This window comes from Carassius gibelio, chromosome B6, assembly GCF_023724105.1.
Source record: "Carassius gibelio isolate Cgi1373 ecotype wild population from Czech Republic chromosome B6, carGib1.2-hapl.c, whole genome shotgun sequence".
Taxonomy (NCBI): Eukaryota; Metazoa; Chordata; class Actinopteri; order Cypriniformes; family Cyprinidae; genus Carassius; species Carassius gibelio.
This window is the reverse complement of record NC_068401.1, coordinates 13925403-13942457: the sequence shown is the minus strand read 5'-3', so window position 1 is coordinate 13942457 and position 17055 is coordinate 13925403. Positions and strand designations below refer to the sequence as shown.

General features: G+C 39.6%; 2 protein-coding genes across 8 annotated transcripts in view; one reads left to right on the top strand and one right to left on the bottom strand.

Moving 5' to 3' along the window:
- Nucleotides 1-13421, top strand: part of usp13 (ubiquitin specific peptidase 13) — a 32850-nt gene extending 19429 nt beyond the window's left edge. For both annotated transcript variants that reach the window (XM_052559334.1, XM_052559335.1), the window contains exons 17-21: nucleotides 4757-4900; nucleotides 7954-8120; nucleotides 9613-9805; nucleotides 9930-10014; nucleotides 10856-13421. In XM_052559334.1, the coding sequence (XP_052415294.1) occupies nucleotides 4757-4900; nucleotides 7954-8120; nucleotides 9613-9805; nucleotides 9930-10014; nucleotides 10856-10952 (686 nt within the window). In that variant the 3' untranslated portion in view covers nucleotides 10953-13421. The remainder of the gene's footprint in view (nucleotides 1-4756; nucleotides 4901-7953; nucleotides 8121-9612; nucleotides 9806-9929; nucleotides 10015-10855) is intronic.
- A 138-nt stretch (nucleotides 13422-13559) lies between these two features.
- Nucleotides 13560-17055, bottom strand: part of LOC127959906 (PEX5-related protein) — a 69649-nt gene continuing 66153 nt past the window's right edge. For all 6 annotated transcript variants that reach the window (XM_052559336.1, XM_052559338.1, XM_052559337.1 and 3 more), the window contains one exon: nucleotides 13560-16785. In XM_052559336.1, the coding sequence (XP_052415296.1) occupies nucleotides 16584-16785 (202 nt within the window). In that variant the 3' untranslated portion in view covers nucleotides 13560-16583. The remainder of the gene's footprint in view (nucleotides 16786-17055) is intronic.

Here is a 17055-nt window from a genome sequence, read left to right as displayed (position 1 = left end):
ACACTGCCAACTGTCAAATACTGCTTTCTGCGGTCCACCTGAGCTGAAGTCTGTCCAAGAATCAATGTCTGGCAATCCCAAGAGCAATTCCATCTTTAGGCTCAAAGCCCCGTCCGTGGAAGTCATGGCTATTCCCAGGATCGAACCAGTCACTATCAAGCCCCCTCTTTACCCTCCCGAGCCATCCCGTGTTCCCCCGGAATACATGGACCTCCTCGAAGTATTTAGTAAGGTCCAAGCTGCCACACTGCCCCCCCACAGATCATACGACTGTGCTATTGAACTGATGCCAGGAACTTGCCCTCCCCGTGGAAGGCTATTTTCCCTCTCTGGTCCTGAGAGATTAGCTATGGACAAGTATCTGAAGGAAGCTCTAGATAATGGATTCGTCCGTCCTTCCACATCACCGGCAGGAGCCGGTTTCTTCTTTGTTGAAAAGAAGGATGGCAGTCTCAGACCTTGTATTGATTATCGAGGCTTAAATAACATCACAATCAAGAATCGTTACCCCCTCCCACTTATGACCACAGCCTTTGAGATCCTGCAGGGGGCCACCATCTTTACCAAACTGGACCTCCGAAATGCATACCATCTTGTCAGGATCCGGGAGGGGGACGAATGGAAGACTGCATTTAATACCCCGACAGGCCACTACGAGTACCAGGTAATGCCATTCGGGCTGGTTAATGCTCCTGCTGTCTTTCAGGCCTTTATTAATGATGTCCTTAGAGAGATGCTGAATATATTTGTGTTTGTTTACTTGGATGATATTTTGATATTCTCCCGCAACCTCCAAGAGCACATTCAGCATGTCAGACAGGTCCTGACCCAGCTGTTGAAGCACAAGCTCTTTGTTAAGCTGGAGAAGAGCGAGTTCCATGTCCCAGCTGTCTCATTTCTCGGCTTCCATGTGTCCAAGGGCAGCCTCCAGATGGATCCAGGCAAGATCCGAGCAGTCGTGGACTGGCCCCGACCCACTTCAGTCAAGCAGGTACAGCGCTTTCTGGGGTTCTCTAATTTCTACAGGAGATTCATAAGAAATTTTAGTTCTATTGCAGAACCTCTTTCCTCACTCACAAAGAAGTCCAACAGGCCATTCATGTGGACCAGCGATGCTGACCATGCCTTCATTACACTGAAACAACGCTTCACATCTGCCCCCATTCTAACTCTCCCAGACCCAGAGCTGCCCTTTGTCCTGGAGGTGGATGCCTCGGATGTGGGGGTAGGAGCGGTCCTGTCACAGAAGTGTAAGAGTGATTCTAAACTTCACCCATGTGCTTTTTTTTCCCGCCGTCTTACCCCAACACAGAGAAATTATGACATTGGGAACAGGGAGCTGTTGGCCATTAAGATGGCATTGGAGGAGTGGAGGCACTGGCTTGAGGGTGCCAAACACCCATTCCTAATCTGGACGGACCATCAAAATCTCACCTACATTCGAGATGCCAAGAGGTTAAACTCACGACAAGCCCGTTGGGCCCTTTTTTTTAACCGGTTCAACTTCATTCTCTCTTATCGCCCAGGTTCCAAGAATCTCAAGCCAGATGCACTCTCGAGGCAGTTTGAACCACCTGAGAGGGAGTTGTGCCCAGAAACCATCCTCCCCGCAGCCAGGGTGATAGCCCCCATCCAGTGGGATATTGAGACCGCCGTCAGGAGAGCCCAACAGCAACAGCCTGGTCCAGGTAATGGCCCTGTAGGGCGTCTCTTTGTCCCTAATTGTATGCGCTCTGAGGTCCTGCAGTGGGCACATGCATCCCTCCCCTCCGGACACCCGGGTACCACTAGAACCTGTAAGCTTGTTCAGAGGAAGTTTTGGTGGCCCAAGTTACAGAGAGATGTTAGGGCCTTTGTCTCTGCTTGTCCAGTGTGTGCCCAGTGCAAGGGGTCAAGAACTCGCCCTCATGGTTTACTGCACCCACTGCCTATCCCGAGACGTCCATGGTCTCACATTTCCCTGGATTTCGTCACAGGCTTGCCCCCGTCTCAGGGAAACACAGTAATTCTGGTGGTGGTAGATCGATTTTCTAAGACTTGTCACCTCTTACCCATGCCCAAACTCCCCACAGCTAACCAAACTGCAGAACTTCTGATGAAACATGTGTTCAGAATCCACGGCTTTCCCCAGGATATGGTTTCTGATCGGGGGCCACAGTTTACATCCCGGTTTTGGAAGGCGTTTGGCCGGCTCATTGGGTCCTCCATCAGCATGTCCTCTGGCTTCCACCCCCAGTCCAATGGACAAACTGAGAGGGTAAATCAGGACATTGAGAAGACCCTGAGGTGCCTGGTGGCCGACAACCAATCCACTTGGAGCTCTCGTTTAATTTGGGCTGAATTCGCTCATAACACTCTGTACCATTCTTCTTTAGGCATGTCCCCCTTTGAGTGTCTCTATGGATTCCCCCCACCCGTGTTTCCTGGACAGGAGCCAGAGGTTGACACCCCAGCTGCCACACAGCTTGTCCGTCGTTGTCGACTTTCCTGGAAGAGGGCTCGTGCAGCCCTGGTGAGGGCGGCCCGACTCCAACGGAGGCAGGCTAACCTAAGGAGGAGAGCAGGACCCTCATTTCGTCCAGGACAAAGAGTGTGGCTCTCTACCCGAGACCTTCCCTTGCGAGTGGAATCTCGTAAGCTGGCTCCAAGATACATTGGCCCCTTCAAGATCCTCCGAAAGATTAATCCGGTTTCCTTTCGTCTTCTCCTACCCAGGTCCATGAAAATCCATCCTACTTTCCATGTTTCTCAATTAAAACCTGTTGTTTGTTCCACTTTGTCTCCAGCCAGTAAATCTGCCCCAGCTCCTCGCATGATTGATGGTCAGCCAGTCTACACTGTCCGCAGGCTGCTGGGTTACCGCCGGGTACGTGGAGGGGCTCAGTACTTGGTAGACTGGGAGGGTTATGGCCAAGAGGAGCGGACCTGGGTTCCAGCTCGGGATATCTTGGATAAGGCCCTCATCTCAGACTTTCACCAAGCCCAAGGAGCCAATCTAAGGAACGTCAGGAGCCGTTCCTAGGAGAGGGGATCCTGTAATGGGCTCGTATCTGCATTGCAGTTTTCATCCTGGCCTGCAGGAGTCACTATCAACGAGTACGGAGTCATGTTACCTCCAGAACTGCAGATGGCTCTTGTCCTATGAACTCTGGCCCTATGGTCTCTCCGCTCCTCCAGAGGGCGGCATCGCCCCGTACCATGTTCAGTGCTCTGCTCATCAGTGTTGATTCCTCACACCTGTGTTTGACCCTTTATAAGTCTGTTTGTTCCCTGCTATTATGTTCAGTCTTGAGCCTATGCTCCCTTTGTACCCAGTTGCTAAGTTAAGTTTGATTGTTCTCATATATTTGGACCCTTGTGTCTTTTTCTGTTTAACGGTAGCTAAGTTTGCTACGTTTATCTTGTACTTTGTTTTCTCAAGTAAAGATTATTGTTACTTTTTGAAGATTCAAGCCCCTTGGCCTTTTGCTCTTTCGCTCTTCCGCTCTTGGGTTTAACAGTCTGAGAGTAGCTCAGTGAGTAAATTCACCCTCTTAGAGCACCAGAGACCCGGGTTCAATCCCAGCTTGAGGCAGCCTCGTTACAATAAAAACAGCCAAGTCCCTCTAGAGTAGATATTTTTTGATAACAAACAAAATGTTTGCTGCGTGGATCAGGCGGACTTAATGAAAATGCAAATTCATTATTTGCCAACAGGATATGTTTTAAAACATAGACATAAAGCGCGAGAAATAGAGGTTTCCCCAGTAACAGCTGTAAACGAAGCAGAGAAGCAATAAATAAATGTATGGGAAACACACAACCACCTGAGCCCAACTTCAGTCTACTCATCACCTTGCCTTTAACTGCGTTTGTAGCAGGCGGCAAGGAAGTCGACCGGAAGTTGAAGTCAGCTGGGGGCTGCCATCTTGTAGCAGAACTTCACTTGCGTTAGCATTCCCATTGACTCCCATTCATTTTGGCGTCACTTTGACAGCGAATAACTTTACATCTGAGGTGTTTAAAGACTCTGTTTGTCCATTATTTATTTCTAAAGATACACGACAATGTTTAAAGGGCTCCATTACCTTCTATGTTACATTATGGCCCCGTAGAAACAGTTTTTGTAAAAAACAGGCTAACGATTGCGTCATAACCACTCGACTCTCTGTCGCATTACCGTACAGACAGGAGGAGAAGCTCGCAGGCAATTAACTTAATATGGCGTACTGGCATTACATTTTAAAATACTATACAAAATAATTAATCAGAATACTTACTCCTGCTCACTCACGACAAAGAACTCCCCGCTCAAGCTCGCCGTCTCTGCAAGATTAACGATGGCAGTTTGCACGCACAGCTACTAGAAGATTTACAAATGTCAGACAGGTTGCTGACGTCGTCAAGCTTCGTTTGAGTCTGCGCGTCAGAAACGGAAGTGCTAAAAAACCCTAAAAATGGGCTTCACTTGTCTCAATTGAGTTCCAATGGGGTCGCTGTGTCCATTTCTTTTACTGTCTATGGTTTGTAGAAGGCACCGCAGCCAGACCGATATACACAACACAGACCGGAAGTTAACTTAGGTCCAGGCGTGTGCGCCCGATGAAACCGTCTATACATGCACTACAAAATTACTTATTCGAAGAACAGTATTTAAAGTCTTGTAAAATGTTCAGGTTTTGTTTTCTTGAAGATTTTAAATGGTCTGTGTATTTATTGTTAGTTATGGGGCGCTGATGTTGATTTGAAGCCACTATTCTCTTCATCTGTTCCTCAGCTCCAGAAATAGATGAATCATCCGTGATGCAGCTGGCGGAGATGGGTTTCCCTCTGGAAGCCTGTCGGAAGGCAGTGTACTACACTGGGAATATGGGGGCAGAGATGGCCTTTAACTGGATAATAGCACACATGGAAGAGCCAGGTAGGGCCTCGTATCTTGACTGAACTGACACGTTTTGAACAAAGGCATATCCCCTATGTCCTTCCCTCATTTTATATAAAAGCATTACTTAAAATAGTAATAGTAGTACTAGTTATATGTAATATACAAAAATATATTTTATGAAACTATATATATTTTTTTATTATATACATTTGTTATAGCCTAAAACATGCAGCTTTGATGGAATTAAACATCTTATTTGTTCTAATGGCTCTGGTCACATAGTCTAGTAATCAATGGAAAGACACTCAAGTGTCTGCCATTTTAGCTCCATTGGCTAAAAGGTTGTAGCCATTTAGTTTGAAGTGAAGTGTGAGGGAAAGTCTAATTGAGCAGAAGGCACCATCACCTAATTGCATGCTTCCTCGAAAGGAACACTTTCACTGTAGACATTTTAGACTTTTAACTCAGATGAACTTACTGTCATCTGCATATTAGCCATCCAGCTGACATTCTTTCAAAAACTCAAGCACAGTTTCACAACAATATTTATTAAGGTGATTCTCAGCTGGTATGATTTAGGCCTCATGGGAAATCAAATGGCAAATAAATGTAGTATCACAACTGTTCATAATAAAAAAACCTTCAATTCAAATATTTATTATTAAACAAATATATATATATATATATATATATATATATATATATATATATATATATATATATATATATATATATATTATATAAGGTGTATAGTCTCTTTTATAGGCTCTTTTTCTAACTCCCCAAGAGTTAAACCATTGAGTTTTACCATTTTCAAATCCATTCTGCCAATCTCTGGGTCTGGCGGTAGCACTTTTAGCTTAGCTTAGCATAGTTAATTGAATCTGATTAGACCGTTAGCATCTCCCTCAAAAATGACCAAAGAGTTTCTATATGTATCCTGTTTAAAACTTGATTCTTCTGTAGTTACATTATGTACTAAGACCGGCGAAAAATTAAAAGTTGCTTGAAAAATTGAAAATGAAAAATTATTTTCAGGCGCTGTGTAATATCATTGCGCCTGCTGCAACCATAGAACAGCAGCAAAGTTCCTTGATTATTACGCCGGAATGAGAGTATAGTTCCTAGCCATAGTCACAACTTTTCATTTTCTGTTGGTCTAAGTACATGATGTAACTACAGAATACTGTTTAAGTCTAGGGGAGTTGGATTTAGGCTATTTTCAAAAAATGGTACTGTTCCTTTAAACAATTATTTTAAGTTTAATTTGAAAGAATGTAAACTGATATGGCTTCAACAAAACTGTATATCATCTAACAACCTCGGGGCTCACAGAGCAGATTTGTCTTTAAAAGTTAATATCATTAAAAATGAATTTTCCCTGTCGAGAAATCACTATATTTTGTAAATATGTAACCTGCTGCAGTGTGTGGTGAAGCAAATACTGGACTAAATGTTTTATCTTGAATTTCAACGTTTCATGCTCTTGGAAATACTTATCAAAACACATTGTGGCCAGAAAAAAACATGTTTATTCTCACTGTACTGTAATGTAATCTATGTTATATCCATATCCATGTGAAGCAGCTGCCTAATTAGTATAGTTTCTACCAAGATTAGTTTTTTTTCCCAGAACAGACCTATGACCTGTGATAATATACATACCGTTTGTTTAAAGTAAACATGTATTTTAAATGTCGTTAATGCATTCAAGATAAATAAGGCACCGAAATCTGGTGTGCTTCATGAGGCTCATTATCTGGGTTTCAGCCACAGTGGAATATTTTATGTTTGGAGCATGTCACTTAGCTAGGCTATAAGATAAATGCATGTGACGTAAAGAGTTGCGTATTTTCATGCCAAAGTAATTCATCAGAATGCTATTTAGATCTAAGGTGTTCTATATTATTGGACTCAAAATGGTCTAGTTGAGTAGAATCAAGTTTACACAAGGTGTATTTCAGTCTCTTGCTAGTCATCCTTGTTTATCATTGTGCTTCTGGCTAGTACACACCGTCCTCACACTTGAGTGTCAACTGTGAGCTGGGAATTCTGTTCTCCTCACTTTCCTGCCCCAGTTAAACGGCCACCTGAGATCACAAACAGAATCAGACATACACACAAGCAGTCTCAAGTGCTCCAAACTCCATTAGCTTCGCATCTCCTAGACTCGTGTGGCTTACGTCTGCTCCACAGCTACAGCTGGCCTGTTCCTATATAGAGACTACTGACAGGGGTTATTAATATAGTGTGCAGTATACAGAGATTTTTTTAGCCTTACCTTAATTCTTCAGTATTGTGTACTGTGAGATGATATATGGCTAGTCTAAGCAGAAATCCTAACTTTTTATATTAAAATGTAAACATATTTTGGTCTGCTCTGCCTTATATATATATATATATATATATATATATATATATATATATATATATATATATATATATATATATAATTGCAGTTTTTCTGTAATTAATATTTTTTTTTTTTTTTTTTTATTGCAACAATGTAAAAATCGTTACTTGTCACTTTTAATCTATTTAATGCATGGTTGCTGAATAAAACTGAAAAACATTGCAAATTGAAGAAGTAATTAGTCAAGGCTAAAATGGGTTATATATATATATATATATATATAAACTTGAGATATACAATTCTCTTTGATTAGATATTTACACAACAATAACTTTTAATTTAAAAATGTATTCATAATTTCTTTCAATAAGTGTGTGTGTGTGTGTGTGTGTGTGTGTTTGTGAGACACAGCATTTGATCTTGAACATTAAAGGATTAGTTGCAGACTACAGGGAATGGATTACATGGCTCGTGTTCATGTGAATTTCCGGTTTATCTGTGTAATCTCAGAGCAGCGTGTGTGATATTTTTATCCTCTGCACATTTGGTGAATAATATTCACACTAGACTGAATATTATGTTTTTTGTGAGATAGTTTGAACATATAGTTCTACATAACGTTTTACCATGTACTATTGCAGTTGTCTTTGTTGTGATATTTTAAATGTAAATATGATATATACTGTATGTGTGACCGAAGACTTAAATCTTACGTCTCTTCTGAAACAAACTTTAGATTTTGCTGAGCCTCTGGCAGTTCCCACTTACATGGAACCAGACCTGCCCAGCCCCAGCCTCCCTACGACCAGTGCACTGGACAACCAGCCTCCAGAAGAGAGCATCTCCATCCTCACCTCCATGGGCTTCCCCAGACATCACACAATCCAGGCTCTCAAAGCCACAGTGAGTGTCCTGCTTCATCTGCTTCATGTACAGTGGCCCGAAAAAGAATTTGGACACTTAAAAATATCTGAATGTCATAGACCTGTGCTTACTCTTCTACTCTTCATCCCTGCATGAACTTCAGTGGATCTGGCTCCATGCATCCACTAAAAATGACCTTGAGAAAAGTTCAAGTGTCTGGATACGTTTTAGGGCCACTGTATGTAGGATGTTCATGTTTTGAACAGTTAATTGCTGCAAATTGTTTGATTTCATTCTTAGGCAGGAGTATAATTATCATACTGTCACGTTACACAGATGCAAAAACATGTTCTGGCATGTCGGGATCAGTTTTGTCACTTGTTGCTCATTGACCAAGCATGCGAGACTAGAGAAGCCATTTCTTCTGTTGAACTACTTGGCTAACCTTCACATTTTCTTATTGGATATCTGAAAGTTCAGTGTTTACAGTTAAAAGAAATGCGATTTGTTTTGGTTTTAAGTGCTTTGAAAATCATGCTGTTATTCAGTCAAAATTCACTTGGTTATGAAATGTTTGCTGGAAGTACATTATGGGTTTTAATGTTTTGGTGTGTGTGTGTGTGTGTGTGTGTGTGTGTGTGTGGATCCATTTATTTAAAAGAAATGAATAGTTTTATTCGGCAAGCGCACTTTAAATTGATTTAAAGTTAAAACCATTTATAATGTTACAAAAGATTTCTATTTTGAATAAATTACATTCTTTTGAACCTTCTATTCACGGTAATAGCTGCTGAAAATGTAGCACTGCCATCACAGGAATAAATTACATTTTCAAATATAGCCTATTAAAAGTCATTTTTAAATCTTACTCAAATAAATGCATTATGTGAACACAATACTTCTTTCATTCAAAACATCTTTAAAAAAGTACATTTTACACGGTTGTACATGAGTTGCTACATATTTTCCTCTTTAATATTTAGAATGTTTAGATTTCAGTTCAATTTGAATGAACTGTATAACTCCTATGTTTATTCTAACCTCTCAGATCTTCTTGTCAAGTGTTTGAACATTATTCATTCATAGTATGACCTGCTTCTTCTTGAATAGTTATTTTTGTGTTTTAGACCTTGTGATGGTGTTTTGCAAGTCTGTGTTATGTGCGTGCAAAAATAGCCTCTTATAGCGCAGTCACTAGTGGACGTCTTCAACCTACGCCGTTCACATTTGTCCAGGAAAGGATGAGAGCGTCAGGCCACATTTGCTTTCAGTTCTGGAATCTGCAGTGAATCACGGCGCTATTTCAGATTAGTGTCTATGCCTAAATTAGTCTTTCGACCATGCTAGAATGACCTCAGTTAAATCAAGGACTCTCGACTGGTCTGAGCAATTTAAATATGGCTCCTTGACTGAGGATATTTTTTATTTAGAGCTCCTGTTCTCAAGTGATGAGAGTTACAATGAATAAAGAATGATTTACAATACCATGAGGTCACGTTTTGTCTGTATTCTACTTCTTGTCTGACTACAGAGCAACAACTTGGAGCGTGCGCTTGACTGGATATTCACACACCCGGACTGTGAGGATGAGAGTGAGGCTATGTCAGACACCGCAGACACAGAGGCGAACGATAACAGCTTTTCAAATGCCAATGCGCACAGCGACTCCTCACTGTCTCCAGATCAGGACTTGTCCAGCCCCCGTGTCAGAGACGGACCCGGGCGTAAGTGCCTACAGAATACTGAGTTCAACAAACAGTGCTCACATACTGAGGATTACACTGTCTGCATGCATTGCTGGTTTGATATTTCATTGCTGATGTTGTTTTGTTTTTTTCTTTCTCAAAGGTTACGAACTGTTTGCCTTCATCAGTCACATGGGAGCATCCACAATGTCTGGTCATTATGTGTGTCATATCAAAAAAGAGGGCAGGTATGCTGATTATAATGTGTGTTATTATTTACAAATGTTCATTTTGGGGGTGTGGTACAATCAGACTGATTGTGGATGGACTGATTGCAGAGAGTATCGTTTGGATAATGTATAACAGAAAAAATATTATTATAAAATTTCTTGGAATGCATGAGTTTAAATAAATGTTTAAAAAAAACATGTATAAATGTTAAAATGATAAAGAAAATATAAATATTTGACAATTAAAAATATATATTATAGACACTTTAAATATATTTTTTTTACATAACTTTTTACATAACTGTCATTCTATCAATCCCTGGTTCTGTTGGAAGAGGTGGACAAGAGCACGGTTTAGTTATATATAGATCAGTGAATGTGAGTGCTAACCACTCCGAAGTGCAGATCTTCTGATACGTTCTGCATGATTGCGTGAATATTTCTGAGCGGCAAAAGTGATACATGTGTAAAGCAATATATGGTGAGAGCACTTCCCTGCTGTCTTCACCTGCTATCAGAAACTTCCTATTTCCAACTTATAAAGTCATGATTACGAGCTCGTTGCATTCTTTTCTGTTAAAAATAACAGCGGACAGTGGTTTGTGAATGTTGATGCTTAGCCTAAATAATTTGATCGGGAGCATCCCCTCCTGTGACCCATGATCTGTCTATGTGTATTCAGAGCCAGTGATCAACGGACTTTCATAATAATAAAAAACTGTGTTAACGCGATAAAATAATTGTCGCTTTAATCAATTAATGCGTTAACACAATAATAACGCACTAACTTGCCCAGCCCTATATATATATATATATATATATATACTCAAACTCCGATATCTCTTTTTTACTTCCCTAGGTGGCTGATTTACAACGACCACAAAGTATGTTTGTCAGAGAGGCCCCCTAAAGACTTGGGCTACATGTACTTTTACCGGCGCCTGTCAAGCTGCTAGATCTGGACCTTCATAACAATATGCACAGCCGTCTGGCCAGAGAGGTGTGTGGGGCACCACTAACACTGCTGGAAACTAGGGAAGCATTTACATCTGTGAGATCAAGAGAGGACCTCTCAGTCCCTGCCAAGACCCGCACAGACGCTCATACCACGAGAACGGTCCAGCAGGGAAAACAACGCGTGTCGTCCATCTGAGTTTTGTTTATTTGTTTGTCTTGTGTCTGCTTTAAAGGTACAGTGGGGTGCGTGCAATTTTAGGTATGCAGATTATTTTCCTAAAATATTCTCAAATTATTTGTTATATTTCTCTTTGGATACTTTAAGCTCCTGTGCCAGTATTTTCCAGTAGTACTTCTTTTAAAAATATAATGTGTGCCTGCATTTACAAATGTTTTTACTGACATCTCAGCAGAATGTACTCACTGCAATTCATTTCATATCCTTTGGGTTTTACAGTTGTTCAACAACAACAACAAAAAATCGGTCAGAATAGATTTCAAATAGAGATCACATTTTGTGTGAGCTGCAATCAATCCAAAACATAATGTAATTATTTAACTTTTTTTTCATGCCCATGCAGGAAAAAAAAAGTGTAAGCAGTCATGTTTATTGACATATTGGATTATGTTCCTTGTTTGGTAGGTCTTAGTTTGCTGTTAGATATTTATTCTACCATTCAGATTGATCCTTGTATGTGGCACCATCGACTTCATCGATATCGTTCACCCAAAAAAGAAAATGTCCTGAAAATTGACGTCCAATATGTAGATGAATTTGTTTCTTTATTAAAACAGAGTTTTGCAGAAATTTACCATTCACTTTCTCAACAATGAGTTCTCTGTAGTGAATGGGTGCCGTCAGAATGAGAGTCCGAACAGCTGTAAAAACATTGCAATAATCCGCAAGTAATCCACACGACTCCAGTACATCAATTAACATTTTGTGAAATGAAAAGCTGCATGTTTGTAAGAAACACACACTTCGCAAGATGTTAACAGATGTGTGTTGCTTTTATCAGCAGTTTGGACCTTCATTCAGACAGCACCCATTCACTGCAGAGGATCCATTGGTGAGGAAGTGATGTAATGTCAAATATCTCCAAATATGTTTCAATGAAAAAACAAACTCATCTACTTCTAAGATGGCCTGAGGTTGAATGCATTTTCATTTTATTATATACTATTCCTTTAATGGAGGTTTATTGTACCCAGCAGAACACGTTTCCATACCTTTAGGCAGAAGCGAACTTGTACTTTTATGATTTTTTCATATTCAAGAAGATCGAGCCTCATGTATTGGCATGACTTGAAGAATATTTGATTTGTACAATGTCATCCTATTCAACTTTATGATAGCTTTCAGTCAGTTTGTGATAGCTGACCAGAAAATGCAGCGATAACACATATTCACGCAATGTTCAAGTGCTTAACTTTGATCATATCTGAAGCCGTTTAAAAGGCTGGGATGCATCTGAAATTGTTCCGTTTCATTGACTTCCAGTCTCAAAGAATGTAAAACTGTTTTTTGCAATATGTGATGACATACTGCATATAAAACTGAATTATATGCAGTGTCATACATAGATCTATCTCAGATACATGTATGTATTGGTGCTCAGTGTTACCAAATCTCAAGCTTTATGACATATCTGACAAACCTGGCTCCGCCTCCATCAATCTTTACCAATTTCAACAAACAAAAACCGAATAGGTTCTTGGCAAGTATCCTTTAAAGTGTTTTATTATGCTGTGAGCCTCAGTCTGAACGTTAGTGCTGATTTAAAATGTTATATTCATTGTTTTATGATATAATCTCACTCAGGCTGAGGTGGGGCCTGTTCATCTCCATTTATTTCAACTGGATGTTGCACATTCTGTTGTAGATTGTATCCTGTCATGTTCATTTCTGTTGTGCACTATCTTTTATGTTGGGAGTTCAGTGTCTTTGTTTCTTTACCTCGTGTTGTGCGTGTGTCTTATCCAGCCGAGGTTCTCTCGCTCTTTTCTCTCCTTCTCTTTCTTACTTTGAATGAATATTCATACCAGTTTCCTCCTGCTTCTCTTTCTGTCTCTTTTCTTTCTGCTCTCTTTTTGGGTGTGAAAGTGGATGCTTTAACCACACCTTTCTCAAACATGCCTTGATTTATTTTTTCAGTATGTGCGCTAACAATCAGAGGTTAGTCAGTTGACATTTTGACAACAGAAGGTCAAGTGGTACGGTTTTATTAGTGATCCTATTTTATTAGTGATCCTATTATTTTTTGCAAAAAGTGTGCCAATTCTGTAGTTACTTTACAAACTATAATTTTTTTTTATTATTTTTTTTAATGGATTTTCTGATCCATGTATTGCTTAGAAACACAAACATGGCAAATGTGGGAATCCTCGTTCGGAAATCTGTTCAAACATACTTGTGACTCGTAATGTTTGTATTGTTCATTAAAATCCACAGTTGTTTCTCTTTGCCATTTTCATGTTTGGTGATGCCAGATTGGAAACGGGAGTCTTCAACCGTGGAACCAATTGTTTCTGAGCCCCTAAAAATAACAGCTTAATGCGCTCATGGCAACGGTTTGTGATCAACAGCAACAACCAAGCATACAAACTCTATTCCAATATTTTATTTTAAAAGATAACTTTTGTATATGCATCTATCTTTTAAATATTGGGCCAGAGTTAATAAAGCCTATAGCAAACATTCAGAAAGTTTGCATGTACAAATTCTGAAACAAAACTCTGAATGATGCATAATATATATTTGAGTCTAACTCTAAAGGCTTTAGTAAATCTGGCTATTGCAATCGTATTATAAGTGACTATAAAGGTCTTGTTGAGATTAATCACTGCATTGCAAAAACTGCTCATTTGTAGATATTTTACAGTTAATATGCCATATTCTTCAGATCAATATATATTTTGAAATGCAAAATATAGTGAATATAGTTATATAGAAGTCATAGAAATGAAGGGTATAGATTAAAATAGGCATGTCAAGGTCATGCATATAAATAAATCTACAGCATTCAAAAATAAGTAAATTCGGCATGCGGTCATACATCAGGAGTACTTCAGGAGCATGAATTCATCTAGACAGTCACACCTGAGATTGTACAAAGTTCTAGAAAACTGGAGGTTAGTCCTCAGGCGTGAGAGAGTCTACAGTATCTACTGTAACATTCAGCTACAAAGCACAAGCCTGTTCTAACTGTATCGATGAACATATACAAGACTTTCCAAATAGGCTCAGATACAGAGTAATAAAAGAAATACATAGAGCAGTAATTAAATAAATATAGTAACAATTAAAAACACTTTATAATGGGTGGTTGAATGGCTTTGCATGCTTTTTCATTGATATAGATTGTTTTTTTGTTTTTTTTAAATAAATGATTGCGCTAGATGTGAATAATAAAAATATGATGCTACAAATAAAAGCTCATCTGGATTAGGGAGCCTTTTTAAATAAGAACCATTATTTGGGCTATGTCTAAATTAATCCAGATACATAAGAAAATTGCTTTTTTGTTGCACTGGCATTTTCCAATAGTTTCAATTTTTCAGTAAAACGTCGAAGAAAAACAAACTTGATAGTTCACCCCAAAATTAAAATACTGACTCGAAAGAAGAAATTCAGAGGAGTGTAACCAAATGGTTGACGGTAGCCACTGGCTTACATAATATGGGAAAAAATACTGTGGAAGTCAATGGCTACTGGCAGCTGGTTACAAACGTTCTTTAAAATATCTTCTTTTGTGTTCAATAGTAAGAAGGAAGCTCAAATAGGTTTGAAACAACATGAGGGTGAGTAAATGTTAATAGAATTTTATTTTGGGAAGAACAATCCCTTTAAATCATCTTAATATGCATGCATAACTAAGCTGATGTGTTTCAGCGAGACCACATATATAGTATTGTGGCGAGTGGGGCGGGGCCGAGAGGCGTGGGAACGAGGAGTGAGGCCAGGTGTAGTGATTGGAGATGAGCTACACCTGCGCCCCACCGCCAGTATCGAGTCCCACGTAGGAGATGGAAGGATATAAAACTGGAGTGACGACCGTGAAGGACGAGAGAGGACCAGGCCTGGGATATTATTTTATGTTTGCTTTTTATTTGTGCGCGTCAGTGGCCGTGAGGGGCTGACGCGCTGTTTTGTTTATTTTCGAATATTAAAATGATTTTGATTGTGCGCCGGTTCCCGCCTCCTTCTTCCCGATGAATATGGAGATTTGTATATCGTTACAAGTATATCATGCTATTCTTCTTGCACAATCAGTTCAGCAAAATACATCACCACTTAATGGTTTGTCCAGACTACACTCAATTGCTATTCCATTTATGGCGTCTCAACTGTCCTTATGATCAGCTGCAGGACAGCAATTGTGAGTAAATTTGTATTTTTGCAGTAATTTAATATCAAGATTATATTTTACATTTCACATTGCCATGGGAAAAGTTTTATTCCACAAATTTACGTGCCATTTTTTTAATGTATCGACTATCGTCAGAATCCTGTAAAATCCTGCCAGAATGTTGAGAAAAAGACATTTTCAAATGTATCTGGATTAATGTGGGTAGCTTTAAAGGGATTCTCCACCCCAAAATGAAATTTTGTCATTAATCACTTACCCACCATGTAGTTCCAGACCTGTAAAATCGTTGTACAGCTTTCTGGGACTTTGGGCTTTTCTTCTGCTTACGGCTAAATGAAAAAAATATATATTTGCATAGCATTTTAAAACGTAGGACTTTTATGCAACATTAAGCACTTGCGACTTCACACTGATGAGCAAAATAAAACATCATGCAAGCTGGAGATGAACCATAACAAGTAATATGAGAAAAACAAAAATATTACTTTATAGATCTGTGAAACTCACAAATAGTTTGGCTTATATTTTGGGCAGTTTCTTGTCATCCCGTCAATCCCAGGCTTAAAACTGTGGCAAAAGGGGCAGTGCATCGAATTTTGTGAAATAATCAGCGTAACATTTCAAAGACGTGGTATGTTTCACAAATAGATCTTGATGGAAAACAGACTTCTACATCAAGAGGTCAAAGTATGGCAAGGAATGGCTTTTATCTGGTCTCATATCGATAGCATCTCAATTATTTATTTTACATGCAAGATAAGTAAGGCTTTTTAGTCTGGTCTGCAAGCTTCAGGAAATAAAGGGGATGATGCAGCAGAGATCAGGTGAGGAGTGTCCAGGGTTGAACTAAGTGCCTTTAAAATCTATAAGAACCCCACCATCTCAAATAAAGAGTGCAATCGAACCAATACATGAAGTCTACGCAGTACAGTACATCTAATCAAGTCATCAAGCTTATGTTGTTCTTGCACATTTATAGTCTGCGTTCCTCTCGTCAATCGTGGTGTCCTCTGATTCCCACTGTTACATTGCAGGTCTAGCTGATATTTTCTCTAAGGCATACTTGTACAATCTTCACCCGGCATTGTGCTCTTTAGGTTAATCGTAAACTGATGTGCAAATCTAGTAAAATAGTATCATTCAGCACTCAGTTCTCAGGAATGTAAAGGTGCTCTGCGAAAACAAAGGTTGCTCCTCTGACAAAGTTCTTCTCGTAAAGGACTTTGGATTATTTGCCATGGTTAAAGGGGTAATCCTCGCTCACATATCCAGGTTAAACGCTTTCATGAGTAAGTCCAGGTCTCCTATGTTAGCAGCTTGAAAGAGCTCCGGCTGGTCCAGCATGGACAGCGCTATCCGCAGGGCCGCCCAGATGTTTCCAGACATGACCTGGTGCGAAAGCTGCCGACTCCTGCTCTTCCTCTGCAGGCTAAGAGCCGTCAGGAAATTACTGGCTGCCTCCCTGAAATAAATAAACAATTAAATCAATAAAAAGGGTGTCTTTACAAATACGGGCACTTATCTATCTATCTATCTATCTATCTATCTATCTATCTATCTATCTATCTGTTGACATGATTACATGGCTTGTGCAAATCTATAACTTTCAAACTTCAGGCTCATCTAAATCATAATTAATAATTATTTTATAATGGAGTTTCTTATTTTAAAGATTAAAAAGCTAAGTGTGGGCCAAGAGTAAAATAATAAAATATGCATAAATCTGAACACA